The sequence below is a fragment of the Thalassophryne amazonica genome, chromosome 2 (assembly GCF_902500255.1).
Source record: "Thalassophryne amazonica chromosome 2, fThaAma1.1, whole genome shotgun sequence".
NCBI classification, from domain to species: Eukaryota; Metazoa; Chordata; class Actinopteri; order Batrachoidiformes; family Batrachoididae; genus Thalassophryne; species Thalassophryne amazonica.
The window spans coordinates 39,247,106-39,270,873 of record NC_047104.1 but is presented as its reverse complement, the minus strand read 5'-3'; the positions used below and the strand labels follow the sequence as shown (position 1 = coordinate 39,270,873).

At 39.9% G+C, this 23,768-nt stretch overlaps 1 protein-coding gene across 2 annotated transcripts in view; it reads left to right on the top strand.

The window, feature by feature from the left end:
* Positions 1-23,768, top strand: part of mctp2b (multiple C2 domains, transmembrane 2b) — a 138,366-nt gene that overhangs the window by 14,554 nt on the left and 100,044 nt on the right. For both annotated transcript variants that reach the window (XM_034185177.1, XM_034185171.1), the window contains exon 2: positions 20,784-21,372. In XM_034185177.1, coding sequence (XP_034041068.1) covers positions 20,833-21,372 — 540 coding nt within the window. In that variant the 5' untranslated portion in view covers positions 20,784-20,832. The remainder of the gene's footprint in view (positions 1-20,783; positions 21,373-23,768) is intronic.

Here is a 23,768-nt window from a genome sequence, read left to right as displayed (position 1 = left end):
GACAAAAAGAACCTGATTAAAAACACAACAGAAAATATTAAACCAACTAACAATGAACGTAAATATAGAAATGGGAAAAGGTAAACAGTGAAAGTGATGTTGATAGTGCATATGAAACTTTTTTACAAATATTTACATCATTATATGATAAAAATTGTCCAATTAAACAAGACTCCAGAAAACAAAAAATCCAAGCTCGACCATGGATGACGAAAGGGTTACGAAATGCATGTAATAAGAAAAATACACTGTATAGAGAATTCATAAAACTAAAGACTAAAGAGGCAGAAAATAGATATAAGAAATACAAAAATAGATTAACTAATATTATACGGGTATGTAGGAAGGAATATTATAGTAACATATTATATAATAACAAAAACAATATTAAAGGAATATGGGATATATTAAATAGCATTATAAAAAATGGTAATAAAAAACAGAGTTACCCTCAGTATTTCATTGATAATAATGTCAAGAAGGAAAATAAGGATGAGGTAGTCAACGGTTTTAATAATTTTTTTGTAAATATTGGACCAAGCTTGGCAGAAAAAATTCCCGATTCCCAACCTGAGGATTGAGATAATAATCTCATAGAAAGAAATCCCTGTTCAATGTTCCTCACAGCAGTGGATGGAAATGAAATTATAGACATTGTGAATAATTGTAAATATAAAACATCTACCGATTTAAATGAAATTGATATGGTGGTGGTAAAACAGGTCATTGAATGGATTGTAGAACCATTAACATACATCTGTAACTTATCATTTCAAACCGGTAAATTTCCCAATCAAATGAAAATAGCTAAGGTTGTGCCGCTGTATAAGACTGGGGATAGACACCACTTCACAAATTATAGACCTGTTTCTTTGCTTCCACAATTTTCCAAATTATTAGAAAAGTTATTCAATAATAGATTAGACAAATTCATAAATAAACATAAATTACTTACTGATAGTCAATATGGATTCAGAGCACATAGTTCAACATCACTTGCATTAATAGAATCAGTTGAGGAGATTACAAACGCCATAGACCACAAATTACATTCAGTGGGAATATTTATAGACCTTAAAAAGGCTTTTGATACAATCAATCATGACATATTAATCAATAAACGTGAACAGTATGGGATTAGGGGGTTGGTGTTGCACTGGGTGAGAAGCTACTTAAGTAACAGAAAACATGGGGGAATATACATCATCATGCTTGGACAATGCTTGAGGCGTCCCACAGGGGTCAGTATTGGGTCCAAAACTGTTTCTAATTTATATAAATGATATTGTCAATGTTTCCAAAATATTAAAATTAGTATTATTTGCAGATGACACAAGCATTTTTTGTTCAGGGGGGGGATTTGCAGGAGTTACTGAGGAGGATCAGTATAGAAATGGGAAAATTGAAAATATGGTTTGACAGAAACAAATTATCATTAAACTTAAGTAAAACAAAATACGTTATTTGGCTATTGTAATACAGACATACAGGTTCAGTTACAAGTCGAGGGGGTAGATATTGAAAGGGTACATGAAAATAAGTTTCTGGGGGTGATAATAGATGATAAGATAAACTGGAAGACTCATATAAAACATATACAAAGTAAACTGTCAAGAAGCATTTCAGTGCTAAACAAAGCGAAACATATTCTGGACCACAACTCACTCCGCATTCTTTACTGCTCACTGGTTTTACCATATTTACAGTACTGTGCAGAGGTATGGGGTAATACTTATAAAGGTACAACACAATCACTATCAGTAATGCAGAAAAGAGCTATAAGAATTATTCATAATACTGGCTATAGAGATCATACAAATCCACTATTTTTACAATCCAAATTCTTAAAATTCACAGACTTGGTTCATTTTCAAACAGTACAAACTGTGTATAAAGCAATAAACAATTTACTTCCAGCAAATATTAAAAATATGTTTTTTAACAGATCAGGGGATTACAGTCTGAGGGGGAAATTTAATTTAAAGCATCAGTGGGCACGAACAACATTAAAAGGTTTCTGTATTTCTGTCTGTGGGGTGAGGATGTGGAACAGATTGGGAGTGGGGCTCAAGCAATGTCCAAGCATGAACCAGTTCAAACAGCGGTACAAAAATATGTTTTTTTCTAGGTATAGGGAGGAGGAAGGGTAATGAGGGTTAGGGTGTTTTTGTTTTTTGCCTTGGCTTGTAAATATATAGTATTTTGTATGTGTAGGTGTATATTTATGTTTGTGTATATATATGTGTATATATGTGTATATATGTATATGTGTATGTATGTTGATGTGTGTATGTATATATGTATATGTGTATGTATGTTGATGTGTGTATGTATATATGTATGTGTATGTATGTATATATATATATATATATATATATATATATATATATAGATATATATATATATAGATATCGGTTTAGGTGTGTAGGAATCTATGTGTATATGTGGCAAAGGGTATTACTGGTTGTGGGGAAGGAGGGGTAGGGATAAATAAGCTGATGCTTCACCCTACCCCTTTTCGGACATGTTGGGTACACAGTAGGAACTTTTTTGTTGTTGTCTTTACTGATCTATCTTGTAATTGTTGTTGTATCAAATGTTCGAAATAAACAGTTTTCATTCATTCGAAATAAATGTTTCCTGTGAACACCTAGTGACGCTTACACCTGCACTTCATCCCTGTTTTAATTTTAATGACAATTTCTTTCAGTCAAACCATATTTTCAATTTGTTAATTTCTTCAGTGAGTTCCTCCAGAACTATCTGCCAAGCTAGAAAACTGCTGCATCCTAGTAAGGGCAGAATACTACTGGAATGCATTTGAATAAGGAAAGTTGGGTTTTTTCTCACCAAATTGGATGCTGCACTCACTGTAGTTTGTCTGGAATAGCCCCAGATTGCATTTCAGAGCTACTAGAATTGAAAAATTTTTTGTGTGGGTGGTGTTTGGGGGATAATTTTGGCTTTTTTGTTTTTCACCACTTTCATCCCTGAATATGTCAATCATGAGTCACTTTTGTGGAGATTAAAGTCACTAACTGGGACTCCTTTCTTGTTGCGAGAAAGAAATGCAAATCGTCCTCCATTCTGTTCACACAGCCAGGGTTCGATTTTAGCGGTTACCCGGGAACCCGTGGCACCCTACTTTGGGGGCGGGCACACAACTCTTTAGACTTGCATTCCCGACTGGAATCCACCTTTTTTATTTCATAACTGTACAGAAATCTATCAAATTTGGACAAAATTTGCGCAGAATTTGACTTTCTGAGACCGACACATACACAAAATGTTCTTCTCCTCTGTTTGTAATGCCGCGTTTTATTATACACAGATCAAATGGAGCGTTTTTGAGGGAAGAGCGAACAGCAGCCAGCGGAGAGTTTTTTTTTTTTTTTTTTCTCTACGTGCGTGTGCGAGCACATCATCTGTGAATATTATTTTGTTTATTAATTACACAGATGTATAATAAAAGCAAATGGTGACTGGTTTATAAACACAATTATGACAGTTTTTGAGAGAAGAGCTGCCTTAGATTCTGAGCTTAATTCTGATTCTGAGGAAGAACACCTTGAAGTGCTGCAGAGAATGGCAGATGACCATGATGACTGCTAATAGATTTTCTGTAATCACAAGTGTAATCAACACTCATGGCAGCCATGATTGTTAATGGGCTGGATGTTTAATAAAACATCGGCAGCTGAGATCACCCCATGCCAATCTGCCTGTGCATATTGGCATGGGGTCATCTCAGCTTCTGACAAGGTTAGAAAATTTTCGAAATTTCAGAAAATATTACTCCAAAAACACAAAAATTACCTTCCATAATTTCATCCTGTCTGATGAAGGGCGAGGCCCGAAACATCACCTTTGGTGTGTTATTAAAGGCTTGTTTTGGAGCTAACTGGCTGTGCGGATCTCTTTCATTTTTTGTTCTTCCATAATTTCACCCCAAATCTGCCCCAGATATCACCAGAATGCACAATTTGCATCCTTTTATATCAAAATTTTGTGGGGGCCATGCCCCCAGACCCCCTAGTTGCTTTGCCGCTATGCTGCATAGCGGTAGGTTTGGTACCGAACTTTTCTGAGGGGCACCAAACTTTTCAGATTTTGGTGCCCTTAAGGCACACAATTATTTATTCTAAAAGGCAAACCCTGCACACAGCTCCAAATGCTACAGTGACCCATTTCATATTTATTTACTTTAAGACTCAATAAAATGTTGTTGACATAGAAAACATGTGAAGCCTACTTTTAGAACACAGAAAATTCACAAAAGGTATTGATAAGGGAATCGATAAAAAAAAATCGTATTGATAAGCATAATCGATAATGGCATCAATATCAAGAAAATCTTAGCAATACCCATCCCGAATGGACATTGATATTTACATTCTGCACTCACACACCAATCCAGCAGGAGGCAATGTGACTTTCCTTAGTAAGTTCAAAGTAAGTACATAATATAATTGTAAATATGTTAAAAATACATGGATGACACAAGAAAGTGGAAACAGTTATTTCCATTGTGGTCCATTCAAAAATCAAATGACAAAAGTTGTTGTCCATTCGTCTGCTCCTGTTTTTTGTTTGGGGTTGCCACAGCGGATACAGCCAGATCTGCGTTGGTATTTGGCACAAGTTTTACGACGGATGCTCTTCCTGACGCAGCTCCAGTTTTACCTGGAGAAACACACACAACCGCTGGTGTTCCAAAGAGGTCTCCCATCCAAGTACTAACCAGATGCCGCACTGCTTAGCTTCTGAGATCTGATGGGATCAGGCTTACACAGAGCAGACCAGCTGCATCAAATGACAAAAGTAAAAATAAAATAATAATACTGATAATAATAATGATATGATCAATACATTAAGACAGTAAATTAACATTAAAAAATTACATAATTAACAGGAAATAAAAGGGTTGAGTTCTTCTTCTAAAAACTGCTGAGGTTTAAGGTTCTGAAAACATTCTGGACTCACACGCCATTCCAGCTCATTATAGAAATTTTACTAAACGTATTACCGCCCTTGAAAAATGTCAGCTATCTATTATATAAACACTACCCAATCTAGAGCCCATGGATCCCCACTGGCAACATGCTAGTACTGTTATACCTTGCTTTCACATTTTTGTTTTCTTTTAAAATTGTATAAGAATAGGAAGAAAAAACAATGTTTAGATTAAAATATTTGCCAAATATCAAGTCTGAAGCCACTGTTGGTGTACATCAAAATGAAAGGTCAGTGAGTAATACCATCCTGTACCAAAAATAAAAAAGGTGCAAACAACTGAGAAAGCAGGTGGGACCAGTGTGACCAGTCAAAAAGTTAGTCTGGTGCCCTGTTCAAAGGAGCAGTTCACAGCACCAGTGTGGGAACATTTTGGGTTTAAGGTAAAGAGTGGCGTACCCTTTAATATGTACTAGCTGGTTTGTCAATCATTTAAAGCCCTTTAGTTTATTTAATTGCATTTTTTTAAGAAAGCCTGAGAATCCATGATAGTTGGATTTGGAAGTTTTGGGTGTATTTCCACATGAGCGGTCTCTGACTGTTGTGACCTAGTTAAGACCGTACACATACACTTTAATTGCATCTATGTGCTTGCCTCCTTTTAATGTTTTAAGACTTTGTACACAGCAAAATCTGCAGTGTAAAACTAACACTGATAGTGATAAATTAACACTGCCAGTGTACATATGATCCTACTCTGGCCAGTGTGGGACCATATGTTTACTGGCAGTGTTACAACCCCAATTCCAGTGAAGTTGGGAGGTTGTGTAAAATGTAAATAAAAACAGAATACAATGATTTGAAAATCCTCTTCCACCTTTTTTCAAACTGATAAACTTTTTTGTTTTTGTGCAAATATTTGCTCATTTTGAAATGGATGCCTGCAACATGTTTCAAAAAAGTTGGGATGGGGCAGCAAAAAACTGGGAAAGTTGATGAATGCTCAAAGAACACCTAATTAGAAACAGGAGAGTGTCATGATTGGGTATAAAAGGAACATCCCCAAAAGGCTCAGCTGTTCACAAGCAAAGATGGGGTGAGGATCACCACTTTGTGAACAACTGCGTGAAAAAATAGTCAGCAGTTTAAGAACAATATTTCTCAATGTTCAGTTGCAAGAAATTTAGGGATTCCATCATCTACAGTCCATAATATAATCAGAACATTCAGAGAATCTGGAGAACTTTCTACATGTAAGCGGCAAGGCCAAAAAACAACATTGAATGCCCGTGACCGTCGATTCCTCAGGCAGCACTGCATTAAAAACTGACATCATTGTGTAAAGGATCTTACCGCGTGGGCTCAGGAACACTTCAGAAAACCATTGTCAGTTAACACAGTTCGTTGCTGCATCTACAACCCCTGGCAAAAATTATGGAATCACCGGCCTCAGAGGATGTTCATTCAGTTGTTTAATTTTGTAGAAAAAAAGCAGATCACAGACATGACACAAAACTAAAGTCATTTCAAATGGCAAGTTTCTGGCTTTAAGAAACACTATAAGAAATCAAGAAAAAAGATTGTGGCAGTCAGTAACAGTTACTTTTTTAGACCAAGCAGAGGAAAAAAATATGGAATCACTCAATTCTGAGGAAAAAATTATGGAATCACCCTGTAAATTTTCATCCCCCAAATTAACACCTGCATCAGATCAGATCTGCTCATTGACATTGACCCTATGCCATGACATTGACCCTATGTGTCTTTTTGCAAGGAATGTTTTTGCAGTTTTTGCTCTATGGCAAGATGCATTATCATCTTGAAAAATGATTTCATCATCCCCAAACATCCTTTCAATTGTCCAAAATATCAGCATAAACTTGTGCATTTATTGATGATATAATGACAGCCATCTCCCCAGTGCCTTTACCTGACATGCAGCCCCATATCATCAATGACTGTGGAAATTTACATGTTCTCTTCAGGCAGTCATCTTTATAAATCTCATTGGAAAGGCACCAAACAAAAGTTCCAGCATCATCACCTTGCCCAATGCAGATTCGAGATTCATCACTGAATATGACTTTCATCCAGTCATCCACAGTCCACAATTGCTTTTCCTTAGCCCATTGTAACCTAGTTTTTTTCTGTTTAGGTGTTAATGATGCCTTTCTTTTAGCTTTTCTGTATGTAAATCCCATTTCCTTTAGGCGGTTTCTTACAGTTCGGTCACAGACGTTGACTCCAGTTTCCTCCCATTCGTTCCTCATTTGTTTTGTTGTACATTTTTCGATTTTTGAGACATATTGCTTTAAGTTTTCTGTCTTGACGCTTTGACGTCTTCCTTGGTCTACCAGTATGTTTGCCTTTAACAACCTTCCCATGTTGTTTGTATTTGGTCCAGAGTTTAGACACAGCTGACTGTGAACAACCAACATCTTTTGCAACATTGCGTGATGATTTACTCTCTTTTAAGAGTTTGATAATCCTCTCCTTTGTTTCAATTGACATCTCTCGTGTTGGAGCCATGATTCATATCAGTCCACTTGGTGCAACAGCTCTCCAAGGTGTGTTCACTCCTTTTTAGATGCAGACTAACGAGCAGATCTGATATGATGCAGGTGTTAGTTTTGGGGATGAAAATTTACAGGGTGATTCCATAATTTTTTCCTCAGAATTGAGTGATTCCATATTTTTTTCCTCTGCTTGGTCTAAAAAAGTAACCGTTACTGACTGCCACAATCTTTTTTTCTTGATTTCTTATAGTGTTTCTTAAAGCCAGAAAGTTGGCATTTGAAATGACTTTAGTTTTGTGTCATGTCTGTGATCTGCTTTTTTTTCTACAAAATTAAACAACTGAATGAACATCCTCCGAGGCCGGTGATTCCATAATTTTTGCCAGGGGTTGTACAAGTGCAAGTTAAAACTCTGCCATGCAAAGCGAAAGCCATACATCAACAATATCCAGAAATGCTGCCGCCTTCTCTGGGCCCGAGCTCATTTGAAATGGACAAACGCAAAGTTGAAAAGTGTGCTGTGGTCTGATGAGTCCACATTTCAAATTCTTTTTGGAAATCATGGACTTCATGTCCTCTGGACTAAAGAGGAAAAAGACCATCCAGATTGTTACCAGTGCAAAGTTCAAAAGCCAGCATCTGTGATGGTATGGGGGTGTGTTAGTGCCCATGGCATGGGCAACTTACACTCTGTGATGGCACCATCAATGCTAAAAGGTACATCCATGTTTTGGAGCAACACATGCTGTTATCCAAACGTCTTTTTCTGCTTATTTCAGCAAGACAATGCCAAGCCACATTCTGCCTGTGTTACAACAACGTGGCTTCATAGTAAAAGAGTGCGGATACTAGACTGGCCTGCCTGCAGTCCAGACCTGTTGCCCATGGAAAATGTGTGGCGCATTATGAAGGGCAAAATACGACAATGGAGACCTCGGACTGTTGAACAACTGAAGTTGTACATCAGTCAAGAATGGGAAAGAATTCCGCCTACAGAGCTTCAACAACTGGCGTCCTCAGTTCCCAAACACTTATTGAGTGTTGTTAGAAGGAAAGGTGATGTAACACAGTGGTAAACATACCACTGTCCCAACTTTTTTGAAACGAGTTGCAGACTTCCATGTCAAAATGATCAAATATTTGCACAAAAACAATAATGTTTATCAGTTTGAACATGAAATATCTTGTCTTTGTGGTGTATTCAATTGAATATAGGTTGAAGAGGATTTGCAAATCATTTTATTCTGTTTTTATTTACATTTTACACAACGTCCCAACTTCATTGGAATTGGGGTTGTAATTTAACACTAATGATTTTACTGTGTGGAGGTGGAGCACACAGGTGCATGTTTAGTTTTTCCTTTAATTTTTCACCTGACTGTATGTGGCATGTGTAGCATATACGTTAGTATAAACATTAATTAGTGCCACTATAAGATAATAAGAGCCTGAAGGAGGCTGCTATAAAATACCATAGGTAATAGAGCACTTAAGAGTAATGTGTTAATGTATTAGCTAGCATCAGAACTTGGTTTGACTCTAGAAAGAAGAGACAGAGACTGGATGTAGTTTATAGATAAAAGTGGTACCATGTATTGAGACAAACAAGACAACATTAAACATTTAGAGGTGATTGGCCATTCGAGACACTCAGCTTCAGTATTTACAACAGGATCCAAAACTAGTTGCAACCCCAAATACATGGTGTGCAAAGGTCCATTTGATGAATGCGAGTGGCTGTGGCACACGACCAGTCGCTTACAGTCCAACCTTCCAACAGCTCTACTGAGCAGAACAGTTCATACGACTCAAAAACCACTCCACTCGACTCAAAAAAAAAAAAAAAAAAAAAAAAAAGTATCCATGGGAGTGTGTGTGTTTGTGCTGAGGGTCGTGGAGTGCGAGGTGCGAGAGTGAACAAGTTGGCTGCAGGAGCCTCCTACCAACCCATTGAGGTAGGTGTAGAAGTTGGTTGATATTCAGGACTAGCTCAGTTCTTAGCTTGCCATCAAGACCTGGCCTGTGTGGTAGAAACAGGACCATTCAACACAAAATGTTGATCAATAAGTTACATTAACTAACAACCTGTAATCTATCAAAATCATAAATCATGTGTACACCCAAAAAAAGTTTAGTCAATTAATATGCAAGTCATAATGTAATAAATAGTTGGTATAAATTACTATGGCAATGCAAGATTCTACAGTACTGCATTACATAAGACATTGACAAAATGCTTAGAAAAATAATTCACATTCCATTGAAAGCGCATAGTGCTAACACACAATCAGTACATTGAGAAATCTCATAGAAAACAGCAGCTAAAGTGCAAATGCTAAAGTCACAATGCTAAGGCAAAAGAAAAGGCCACACAGTGCATACAAATAGTTAACCCTGAGTGGATCAACTTATCGTCAAATCAACACAATAGCAATTGAATCTAGATCATAAAAAACAAAGCAACAAGTCAAGAAAGTTGGCATAAGTAGTAGCAATGCTAACCGGACCCATTAAAACACAGGGAGCGGCTAATGCTAAGCTATGCATTGAAATGAATGGAGAATGCTAACGGAGCTTACCAATTCCATGTATTCTAACAAGCCAACGCTCCTATCAAATGCTTGGGTCATGGTAGCGTGGCTCCTACAATTAGACAATGCACAGAGATGGAAAACAGTGCGGAATATAGCGAAGAACCGAAATAAAATCGTTTAATAGCCGTACCCGCAGCAACAAATCCAGCGGCATCTCCCGCATTCCCCGGTGTTTCCTGAACGACGGTAATATAGCCAGCTAATTGGCTGGCTGCGGTCACATGACTGGTACGCAAAGCATGCAGGGGACCCAAAGATCATTTATACAAAATGATGCATCACACTATCGGGGTTTTTTTTGTTTGTTTGTTTTACCCGTGTTACACCCTCCCCCCTTAGAACCATGCACCTCTGTGTGCGTCAGGAGATCCTAAACTAAAATTTGCTACAATGGGGGTATTAAATGCTTCGCCATAAGCATCTGCCAAACTATGGAACAAAGTCTGAACGACCGAAATTAACGGATTGCCCAGAGTAGAGTAACCGATTAGGCGGCTGCCGCGACCTTAAAGGACGACGGACAGTAGGCTCAGGTTCGGCTACAGAATCAGAACTGTCCACAAACTGGGCAGTTTCATATGAATTTGGAACTGTTTCTACCTGGTCACCGGACTCCACAACTTTGCCAGGGACATCCAGCTTGGGAAAGACCCTTTCTTCTCCTCCAGGTAAGGGAACAGAATCATCATCGCATGCAGATAATTGTTCTGGATCATCTTCCACAGGTGGAGGTGACGATGTGACTTTGGTAAAGGACTCTTCAGGATCAGGTAAGTGTAACGGCGACACGGGTTCAGGATCAGCAGGACCGGTAAATATTGGCACAGGAGCAATAGGAACAGCATATTGGTAACTGGGTTACAAGGCTAGGCAACCCATCTTCATCTTCATGTTCTTCCAACAGGTCAGAAACGGGTTCAATTTGTTGCCTACTATGGGTGATTGGTCTACAAACAGGTGAGCGTTCAGGAACATCGAGCTGAGCATCAACAGGAAGGAACCCACACGGTAATAAAAGATCACGGTGGAGAGTGCGAGTTGGAGCGTGCACATCATTCTCAGGCCTCACTTTGTAGACAGGTAGGCCACCAGAACAACTGAGGACAACATACACATCTCGTTCCCACTTATCCTCCAGTTTGTGCTTCCCACGGAGTCTCACATTACGTACAAGGACTCGATCACCAGCTTCCAAGCTTGATGGGGTCACACGGTTGTCAAAGCGGCTTTTATTCCGAAGGGCAGACTTCTCAGTACATTTAGAAGCCAGTTTGTAACTTTGCTCAAGGCGAGAGCGCAGATTCTCAACGAACTGAGAATGGGACTTCGACTGATTCTCACGAACAGGTAAACCGAATGCCCAATCAACTGGTAGACGGGGTGAACGACCAAACATTAACTCATAGGTTGCAAACCCAGTGACTTCATTTCCTGTGCAATTGTATGCATGAACGAGTGAACATACAAATTCCTTCCATTTAGCTTTCTGTATTGGCTCCAGTGTTCCGAGCATGCTTAAAAGAGTTCTGTTGAACCTTTCAACCGGGTTGCCTCGAGGGTGATACGGCGTTGTTCGGGTTTTCTGAATTCCAGAGACTTCGCAGAGCTCTTTGATCAGTTTGGATTCAAAATCCGGTCCTTGGTCTTTGTGTAGCCTCTCGGGAATACCGTAGTGGACGATAAAGTTCTCCCATAAGCACTTCGCTACAGTCTTCGCCTTTTGATTCGCAGTTGGTATAGCCACAGCATACTAGGTAAAATGGTCTGTTAGAACGAGAATGTCCTTGGTGTTACTTCGGTCAGGCTCTAATGACAGATAGTCTATAAAAAGCAGCTCAAGGGGATGTGTAGTCATGATATTCACCAAAGGGGCGGCTTTTTCTTGTGGAGCTTTGCGGCGAATACAGCGGGAACAGGTCTTAACTTTAATTTCCACATCTGCTGCCATTCGAGGCCAGAAAAATCGAGAGCGGACGAGGTCCAGAGTTCTCTCCACACCCATATGCCCCATGTCATTATGGAGAGCAGTGAGGACCCTTGGGTGGAGCTCTTCTGGAAGCACTAGTTGGAAGGTAATGTGCTCACCATCTTGCCTCCTGCGATAGAGAACGGCATCATGCAACTCAAACTCAGTTCTCAGAGTAGAAGAGCGAGATCTGGCAGCTCTTGCTTGGCTGTAGATGGCACCTTCTCCCCAGTGTTCAACTGGTGAAGAATCTCTCGGATGCAAGGATCCGCTTCTTGTTTCTCCTGCAGATCCTGATGCGACAGGGCTGCAATGACAGGTAAACCATGGTGGTTCTCATCCGCAAAACATTCTGGCAGCGCACCTGTCGTGACGCTCATAGATTCAATCAAAGTGAAGCAGTTGGTGGAATCAGGAGTTCTGGCTAATGAATTCAAACAGATGGCAGCGACAACATCTTCAGGGACTGCAACAGAATCTGTGCCATGATCCCTGGCAAATTGACGGACCAACTCCCTTTCTTTTTGAACATCAGACTGATTGCCATGAGAACGTCTGGAAAGTGCATCGGCATCAAGATTTTGCTTCCCAGCGCGATACTGGAGGTTGAAGTTTTATGTAGATAAGGCTGCTAGCTATCTATGACCGGCAGCATCCAGCTTCGCTGAGGTGAGTATGTATGTGAGTGGATTGTTATCTGTGATCACAGTGAAGGTTGCACCATACAAGAAGTCATGAAATTTTTCAGTCACACTCCATTTTAGAGCAAGAAATTCCAATTTATGGGCAGGATATCTTGCTTCACTGGAGGACAGACCTCTGCTGGCGTAAGCGATCACCCGCAATAGGCCCCCTTGCTCTGGGTATAAAGCGGCACCAAGCCCAGTGGTACTGGCATCGGTGTGCAAGATGTAAGGGAGCTTGGGATTTGCAAAGCCCAAAACAGGAGCTGTGGTGAGCCTCTTGATGAGCATGGTAAAAGCTTGTTGGCACTTAGGTGTCCAATGATCACCGAAGGAATGGCAAGAATCTGAATGCCTTGAAACAGGGGAGTGCTTGTGGATGGACCATCGAGCAGGTGTATATCCTTTTGTGAGGTCATTGAGTGGCTTGGCAATGGCGGCATAACCACTAATAAATCGTCTGTAGTACCCCACAAATCCTAAGAAAGAGCGAAGTTCTTTGAGTGTTTGGGGAATTGGCCAGGATTTTAAAGCACTCACTTTGTTTGGATCAGTTTCAACACCATTTTCAGACACAACATGCCCCAGGTACTTAACGGAAGATTGGAAAAATTTGCACTTCTTGCTTGACAGTTTTAATCCACATTCTTTTAAGTGGTGTAATACCCTCATTAACCGACGTTCGTGTTCTTCTAGCGAATCTGAAAAAATGATGAGGTCATCCAGAAAGACCAAAATTTCCCGCAAATGGAGATCCCCCATACACTTTTCCATGAGACGCTGAAAAGTGCTAGGAGCATTTGTCATGCCTTGGGGCATTCGGTTGAACTCCCAAAAGCCCATTAGTGTAACAAAAGCGGTTTTCGCCTTGTCTTCTTCCTCCATCTCGATTTGATAATATCCAGGTTTTAGATCTAGCACACTGAACCAACGAGAACCATATAGAGCAGGAAAAGACTCCTCCAAATTTGGCAGCGCATAGGCATCCTTAACAGTCTGGAGGTTTAATTTCCTGTAGTCAATACAGAGACGCACATCTCCATTCTTCTTGCGCACCACCACTATGGGTGAGACAAATGGAGATTCCGACTCTCGCATTACCCCCGCATCCAGCAAATCCTGAAGATGCTTTCGGACAGCTTCGATGTCGTTTGGATGGATGGGTCGAGGCCGGTGTTTGAAAGGAGTGTTGTTGTGAAGATGGATTCTGTGTTTGACTTCATCAGTTCAACCAAAGTCTAAGTCATGATGGGCAAAGACTTCAGGTATGGTTCTTAGTGTTTGAGTAATTCTGTCCTTCCGTTCAGGAGGGACTGGTTAATTACCAAAATCAAAGTTCAGTGATGTCGGATCTATGGACAATGGAGGACCTAGTTCAGCACAATGAGAGAGAATTTGTGGTGACATCACAAGCTCAGCAGTTGAACTCAAAGGTGGCAGGGTAATACTTTGCTCAGACACGTTTGTGAGAATAATGGGAATCTTGTGGCATGGTTTGCTGGGCAACGTGACCAAACAACTTTGCACAAATAGACCTCCCGGCAATGGTGTGGCAGGATGCTCAATTAGGCCCCAACTGGTAGAAGGGAAAGGGATGCCGTAGACTGACCCTTCAGCCACCACAGTTTGACCTGCTGGAATGATAACATGAGCATGGTTATTAGCTAGCCTTACAATACCATCAGCGACTGCTGGGCTCTGTTGGTGGCAACTACCGAGCAGTTTGAGAACAGCTCGGTAGGCTAGCATAGCAGGTTGAAAATGTGCATACTCAGTTTCAGCCTGTTGGGCATAAAGTGGATCCAGAGTATTCATTTCAATGAGTATTCGAGATTGGAGTTCTGAGTGAATATCTGGGACAACAAGTGCGAGTGTAGATATTTCAGTGTCAACACCAACAAAGTCTTTGGGGAATGTGATTAACAGTTCAATATTACCCAAGTAGGGAACAGATTGACCAGCTGCACCTTCAACTCTGAGTAGATCACAGAGGGGTTTTAATTGTTGTTGTCTAGATCCACAACCCAACACATGCATGTGTTGGGTTGTGGATCTAGACTGATCAACAGAATTTGATTGGAACAGCTGATGTTCCCGGCATGTTTTATAAAAGAGTAATGATTTAAATCACAAACTTGTTGGTGGAGGTAAGTAAAATATTATGTGGTGATGAATAGAAATGTTGAGGACAAACATGGCATGGGTATGTTTTTATTTATTTATTTATTCATTTTTGCTTACTAAAATTCAAATGAAGTAAGTACCAAAGGTGGAGGAACTTTGGTTGTTATAAAACAAACAACCCATAAAGTACTGATGACATGCTGGATACATTTTTTTTTTTTTTTTTTACTTTGAGATTTTTGTCAATGACAAATACAAAATACCTGGATGACATTTGTGTAATGTGATCTGGTCAGTACTGGTACTCAGCAGAAGTACGATGTCTATTAGAAAAGTATCCGATCTTATTATTTTTTTCAAAAACCATATGGATTTGATTCATATGTTTTTACGTCAGCCAAGCTTGAACCTTCGTGCGCATGCGTGAGTTTGACCACTCCTCCCACGCCTTATGGGAGGAGTGGTCCACCCCTCTTGTCGTCGTTTCATTGCGAGGAAATGGCGGAATGATTTGGGCTTTTTTTCCATCAGAATTTTTTCAGAAACTGTTAGAGACAAGCAGCTGGAAACCATTCAAAAAATTTATCTGGCTTTCGGTGAAAATTTTACGGGCTTCACAGAGAATAAGGGCTGTTACTACAGCTTTAAGGACGCCCCACAATGGCGCATGGCGCGCTGCGCTCCGAGCCGCCATCGAGAGGCAGAAAACACCACATCATTTCTAAACGGATGGCTGTGTGGAGCTGGGACCGTTGTGAGCAATTTCTCTGGTTATCACAAGAGCTGGACATCAGCCATTTTCCGGCAGATTTCACTTTTAACAAGAGATTTTGTCATGGAAAGCCGCGCGGAGGCTTCGCGCATCAGGACCGATTCGCTGATCGAGCGAGACAAAGGAACACCCCCGTTTCGGAGTGCCAGGGGACAAGTTGGGACATGCCCAGCTCTCCACAATTTCTCTTATACTCATTGGGCTGGTAAGCATTGAAAGCCGAGATAGGCATGGAAAAACACACGCATGCGCACGAAGGTTCAAGCTTGGCTGACGTAAAAACATGTGAATCAAATCCATATAGGTTTTGAAAAAATAATTAGGTCGGATACTTTTCTAATAGACCTCGTATGTGACTGAATGTGTGTTACTGTAGTTGCCGATGGTGCTCTAACCTTTGACCTTCACAGTGTTGACTGTAATGATGTAGGATTTGATGTTTATACTCTGTTTGAGAGACTTGGCAGAAGTCATAAAATACATCAAAGGGACTTAATCGGACTATTGTGCTTAAATCAGAAGTACAAGTTAACTGGTTTGTCTGCTGTCACCAACAGTAATTGTAGGTTGAGATATTATGTTTTTTTATGAAACTATGCAAAAATAATACATTGCTAATAATAATAACAATACAGTTTTAGTGTTAAATAATAAGAAAAAATCATTTTATTTAATACAGTCTTATTTGTCTCTCTGTGCATTATTTTTGCATTATTTTATTGGATTTTCACTTTGTATTTTTTTTTTTTTTTTTTGCAGTCTGTAATCATTATTCTCAAATTAACTTATGAAGTGCCCTGGGGGTACAGAGGATCACAAAACCCATGGTTTGGGTTGGATCACATGTTTTAGTCACAGATCAGTTCCTTTTTGAATCGGCAATAAAAAAATAGAAAAAATTAGGAAGTTTTGCCCATTGCGCTGAATGAAAACAAAGTTTGCAATGTTTAAATATTTTTAGATGAAATGCTCAATTGTTATATTAAATTGCAGTAAGAACAGTACTAGTGAACTAGTGAATTAAAAAGAAAAAAAATTGCCAAAAGTTGAGAAAAGTCATTCTTTTCCCCAGAGCTCAGTGGACTCTCTGCTACCTCAGCTAAGGTCACATTACTCTGTGAGCTCAGACAGACATGTAGAAAATGTTGCACACATATTATAATAATAATAACCTTTATTTAACCAGGTAGAATTCCACTGAGATCGAAACTTCTTTTAGAAGTATGACCTGTCCAAGAAAGGCAGCAGCACACGTCATAATGGACAGGTTAGCATCAACATGAGAACATTGGTAATAAATAAAATACAATCAACTCAGTCATAATAACATTGCACATGAAGTAAAAACAGATTTGGATTAGAAACATAGGCATTGAGCAAAGGAGTCCCATTCGCGATCTTGTAAAATAGACCGGAAGCTGTTCACGGAAGTCAGTCTGGGCAGTTTTAGTTCAGATTGGACAACGTTCCAGTCAGATGGAGCTGAAGAACTGCAGGCATTCTTTCCCACTTCAGTGTGGACACGAGGTACATGAAAACATAACATGTCATTCACATGCAGGGCTTAACGGCTTTCAGATCTCTGAAATAAACTGGATAAATAAGTCGGAACCAGACCAATAAGAGTTTTGTAAACCAGAATCATCCAGTCTGTATAACACCTAACAGACAATGAGGGCATTCCATCCTCAACGCTGATATTTTGGAGTGATTCCTTCTGTTTGGTTTCCAGTTAAGTTGAATCTGCACCAGGTTGTCTCGACCTAAAAGACTGTCTACTTTTTAACACGCTCAGTTCACATGAACACACAGATGTTCATGTGTACACCTGAATCTCTCCGGATGTACTTTGATTTCACTGCAATGCTGTGTCAAGATTTACATAATTTATTAATTTAAAACAAGTCACTGGCTGTGACAATGAATCTTATTTCAAAGTATGATATAAATGTTTCATTTAATCTGTGGTTCATATGATTTTGCTGAACTGTGAGGCATTGTTCCATACGAATCAACTGTGATGCACTGTTACACTAGAAGCAACTGAAGGAAAATGCAGAAACAACTCTTTGTCAAAGTTCAAACATATGCAGGCTGAATAAAAAAAAGTAAAAATGAGAAATGGAGTGTAACTGTGTCATTGTACTGAAAATGAAGGAGGATGACGAACGTGCGCTGACATGATTTGTCTCTTACTTTTATGACAGTCTTTTGTTTGTGGCTGTTTGGAGGGATTCACATTCAGTCTGAGCCGTGGCTCTCACCTGCTGTCGCTGTAGATTCACCTCCTAATCCTTAAATTTAGGTCAGACTGAAGAATCCCAAATCTAGGCTATAGATGTGTTGGTGTGTTCTGTGAAATTGCTCATTTTCTCTTGTTATGAGACATGCTTGTGAGCCAACATCTGAAATCACCACGTCTCTGTTATCATCCTGATCTAAAAACAAACACGCCTTCATGTGACAAGTTCATTCTGCATATGTAGCACTCTTATCCAAAGCACTTAACAGTAATGTCCCACTTTCACCTACACAATCATGCCAACGTTCTACCATGCAAGGAGCAAAACTACACACCGGAAACAATTAGGGGTTAAGGATTTTCACTTTTTTTTTTAAGGGGAATAAAGGCCCTCTGGTCTGGAGCCTGCCGCTTTAATCACTAGATGATCAGCTCCATTAATTTTGTAAACTCCATTTCTGCCATCTGTTTTCTGGAAGTCCATATTTTAATTTTCTCTTCACCAGCTGAAAACATGCCAGGATTTGCAGCAGTTTAATGACAAAGCTTGGTACTAAGTAATTAAGCAGCCTGAGGTGTCCAGGGCTAAGGATGCGACCGATCCGGTATCGGGATTGGCTTCCGATACCGCCGTAATGGATGATTTTCAAGTTGTGATAGAGCAGCGCCTACACGCATACGTGATGACTTCACAACTCTGTCCGGTTAGGGAGACACGGTTTCATGCAACAAGAACTGTCAAGAAACTTTCTCGTGTGTGTTTGGAGTTGTGTGGAGGTAGGAATAGCCTTTTGAATGCTTGAATAACGATGTCAGTCGCACAAAGAAATCAAATAATAGTGAAAACATGTTCATTGCGCCCAGAATGTTGGGATTTTGGTCGTTGAACTTTCCTAGCAACGAATGTAAAGCCCCAGTCACACAGCACTAACAAAGGACACCTAAGCCAAAAAGAAACAAGAAATCTGAACTTAAGCTGACTTCCGGAGACATCGTTTAACCGACGTCCGCTTCGATCGGTCAGCCGCTCTGTGAGGCGTCATACCATCTGATCGGTTAGCTGCTCCATGAGGTGTCTTAACAAGCTGTTGTTTCTAATGACGCCAAACACGCGAGTGAGAGGCTCACGGTTTCAAGATGGTGGCGCAACTTGAAAATTGTCCATTCATGTATCAGAAAATACCGATCCAACATGCAACATTTTCAGATACCGGAGAAGAGAAGAGCCAATGTGAGTCCTCTCAACTGCTGTTTGCTCTCTGCTTTGTTTTCTGCCGAGCGGAGGGGGAAGTTTTCTGGAGCCAAGCTGTTTGAGAGAGCTCTCTTCCGCAGTGTTCAAAGCTGAGGGCAGCGGCAAATTTCTGCCTGGCTCTCTGGATCATATTGCCTGTTCGTCGAGCATGGATTTTCTGAAAAATGAACTGAATTGTTGCTAAAAATGTGTGCTGGAAAGTTAGCCAAGTCACTGTCTCTAGTCTGTGAAATGCTTTGAAAAGTCAGCTCAGCGTACAGCAGAGGAGGAGCAGAATGGAGATTTTGTCCACTGAAAGGGAAAAAAGTCGCCTTTAAAATTCTGCGCGTGGGCGTCGATGATGATACATTTATTTTAGTTGAAAAGCTTCCTGTTTCCAAAAAGTTTGAAGTTTATGCAGCATGAAAACAGCGAGAGAGAAAGTAAAAGGGAGACAGAGAAAGAAGGGAGAGAGACACAGACAGACAGAGACAGAGAGAGCAGAAGAGAGAGAATTTAATTTTTATTTTTTAGTCTTAACACTTGCTTTGACTATGTAAACATGTTTCCCTTGTCAATAAAGCTGCATTGAACATTTGAGAGAGGGAGAGAGAGAGACAGACAGCACTGTCTTTTCTCTTTAAATTTAGCAAAATAAGGTTATAAAAGTCTATAAAAAATAAAAGTACCTAATTCTTTCATCAAAACATCAAATCTAGGCTTTCATCCATATTCCTTCTGGCAAATTGTAGCTGAACTTTCGGGTCTCCTTTTTAAGAAAATTCTCATATAAAATCAACAGTGTTGTTGTCCATTCGGCTGCTCCCGTTTTGTGTTCGGGGTCGCCACAGCGGATACAACCAGATCAGACCAGAAGGGTCACATTGGGGGACGGGAGGGCTGGAGCTCATCCCAGCAGTCATAGGATGTGCGACAGGGTGCAGCCTGGACTATTGCAGGGCTGGTGATTTTATGACTTTACAAAATCAGAAAAGTTGTTCTTGGCCAGCTTTTGCAGGATGGTTGGAGCAGAGTTGTCTAATGTGCATGAACTGTGGAGCTGCTGCTGTCTATTCTAAGGTTGAGAAAGGAGAATGTAAATGGCACACAGCATGGTGTGATTCTGCTGCTCTCTTTTTTAAGGCAAAATCTCCTGATGCAGTTTGTGCAGCAATAATAACATGGCCTGATAAAACAAGACCCAATTTGTGCCAGTTGCAGGAGACAGGAGAGGACTTCACTTTGACATGGGAACTGTGCATCAGAACCTCTGCGAGAACCATAGATAATTGTGATGTATTGTTATGCTGGTTCCTGTGGTGACCTTGTGAAAGCTGTGTAGATAAGCGATTGTGGTGTTAAAATCTGTAGAACAATATTCACTACGAGTATAAGTTGCACTTCACCCCTTGACTTTGAGCTGTTGTTGAGCTGTTGTTAAGATAAAGTAGTACGAGGATTTTTCACGCCACCTACTTTCTATGTACGCGTGTGTTTGTGTGTGTGTGTGAGTCTTGAAAGTCTTGTCTGCAGTTATAAGACACTCTTCAGACTAATACAATAATATCCCACAGACAGTCAGTGGATGCTAAATAAATTTTCAAAATTTAGAAGAATGTCATAAATAGACATAACAATAACTGTTTGCGACTAACTGTCCTCTGTGCTTTTGTTGTTTTTTTTTGTTTTTTTTATACTGTAGCTGTTGGTGATGTCCCCATCCTAGGCAACAACTAAGACTCTCACCCATCATGGACTCCAAAAAGCCAAGTGTACTGAGGCAACTGCGCCTGCGTGTGCACCCTAAGCTGCCACATTTCCGGCGAAACAAAGAGATCATTAACAAGCCAGTTGTCCAGCTGGAACGCACGATGGACCATCGGATGAGCGCTTCAGTTCCGGATATGAGAGACATGAAGCATGATTATAGCCAGATGTCTTCCAGTGTCCGCCATCCTCAGTACAACATGCCCGACTATAGCGATCACTCCAATTCACTCTGTGAGCCGGACACATATCAGACAGAAGGGGGGAGCAGCCTGAATATGAAACTTGGTGGCTCAAATAGGAAGGGTGAAGAAAGGCTGAGCATGCCTGTAGACTACACGGACAGCGTTTCCTCCCATGAATCTCACAGTGATGTTTGTGAGAATGAGGAGGAGATGGAGGAGGGCTCTTCAAACCAAAGACCTGCTTGGGATATCGAACCCGAGGAACTGGCCCTTCCAGAGATGATGACTATCTACAGTCCAGAGCCCTTCACTGTGGAGGGTCCCCAGGATGATTCGCAGGTACCAAACCAACACATATGTACAATGAATCCTTCTATAAGATACCATAAAGTAAATCGGCAATGATTAGATGAATATGTTTCTAGGGATTCGACAAACAGTTGCCAGCTATTTAAATAATCAGTTAATCTTTGCACTTTGAAGAAGATAATGCTTTGAGACATGTTAGGTGGTTGGTTTGTTTGTCATGGACATGACTAAAACGTCTGGGCTGACTTTGATGAAACTAATAGCAGGGGTGGAGCTTGGCTCAAGAAAAAAATCCATAAACATTTGATGTGGATCTGGATCCTGTAATGCATCTGTGATTCATCAACATTATATGTTATTCTGCACAATTGGCAAACTGGTTTAAATACCTTCAAACCTACCGTTTAAACTATGTAAACTTTATTTTGAACATTTCTTACGTAGTTCTCAAACAACTGGTCAACACGATTTTTCCTGCATGGAGTTTTTCAGCGGATTTTGGGTCATTTGCGCTGCTGAATCTGAATCTTATTTCTCGTATCAAGCAGTGAAGCAAAAGCTGCAGTCTCGGACACACCTTTTCTGTGCCTTAACCGATATTGCGGGCGGCTCTTGCTCACATTTTGCAAAACTGGATGGAAAAACAATGCTTTGAAGCTGCTTTGGTGCATGATTAATAGTGTAAACTTGTGAGTGAATGAGCAACTTCTGTGTAATCCCTCAATACAGAACATGCAGATTACAAAAAAACTGTGATGTGATAGAGGAAATCTGAGCTCAGATTCATCACCCCCAAATTATCCCACATCAAAGTCTCAAAGTCCATGCAAGAAATGTTTTTTTTTTTTTTTTGACCAGTGAAGAAAATGGTTTTATTTTATTTGGCTACATTGGAGAAAATCTGGTTTAAGTAGTTTTAAAATAAAACAAAGGTAGTACACTTTTAACATTGTGAGAAATGCATTTAAGGCCACCTCCATGTCACTGACAAACTGGTTGATAGTTACACTTTATAAATTGGGTTTGACTAGATAAATTCCCATGTATATGGATGTTGGGCAGTCACTTAAGGAAAACAAAATTTGTTGAGGACGGTCATTTCCTATATATATATATATATATATATATATGTGGCTGGATTTCAAAAGTTATTGCAAAATAATTTGAGCCCCCCCCCTTCACCCTACAGACAAGGTTTTGTTCCAAAACGGTCATCACATGGCAGTACACAGTCAAATCACCAGTGTAAAACTAACACTGGCCGTGTCAAATTAACACTGCTGGTCTACATATGGTCCCACTCTGGTCAGAGTGGACCATATGTTCACAGTAAGTGTTAATTTAACACTGGTGATTTGACTGTGTACAAAACTGCACAGTGTTTGTCCAGCTACTGAAAAGTGTATTGATTTTGGAAGGGCTGCCAGTCCAAACTATTTCCAGTTCTCCATGGGTAAAGAACAATGACACTTTGCACAACCTGTGCAAATACAACCGACACTCACTGGTGTCCAATAAACTAGTCACTTCAACAAAGATACAAACTGCTGAATGGTTTACTGTTACACAAGGACAGCAGTGTAAAAGTAAAGATTTCACTGCCACGCCTACTGTGAGCAGAACTTTTTAAAAGTATGAAATATTGCATGTAAACCTGAAAAGACAGCCTTGCTTGAAAGAAAACAATATTCTTCACCAAGAATTCAAATGTTACTACACAATAAGACAACCAATTATTATTATGTTATTAGATGTTCAGCCACTTTGTGTGATTGTTTATAAACTGTTGGAAATGACCGTCCTCAACAAATTTTGTTTTCCTTAAGTGACTGCCCAACATCCATATACATGGGAATTTATCTAGTCAATTAATCTAGTCAAACCCAATTTATAAAATGTAACTATCGACCAGTTTGTCAGTGACATGGAGGTGGCCTTAAATGCATTTCACACAATGTTAAAAGTGTACTACCTTTGTTTTATTTTAAAACTACTTAAACCAGATATTCTGCAATGTAGCCAAATAAAATAAAACCGTTTTCTTCACTGGTCAAAAACAACAACAACAACAAAAAAAAAACATTTCTTGCGTGGACTTTGAGACTTTGATGTGGGGTAATTTGGGGGTGCTGAATCTGAATCTGAGCTCAGATTTCCTCTATCACATCAGTTTTTTTGCAATCTGCATATTCTGTATTGAGGGATTACACAGAAGTTGCTCATTCACTCACAAGTTGGACACTATTAATCATGCACCAAAGCAGCTTCAAAGCATTGTTTTTCCATCCAGTTTCGCAAAATGTGTTTAGAGCTTTGAGTTCAACTCATACAAAATGGGAGCAAAACCAAAAGTGTTGCATTTATATTTTTGTTGTGTGTGTGTGTGTGTGTATATATATATATATATATATATATATATATATATG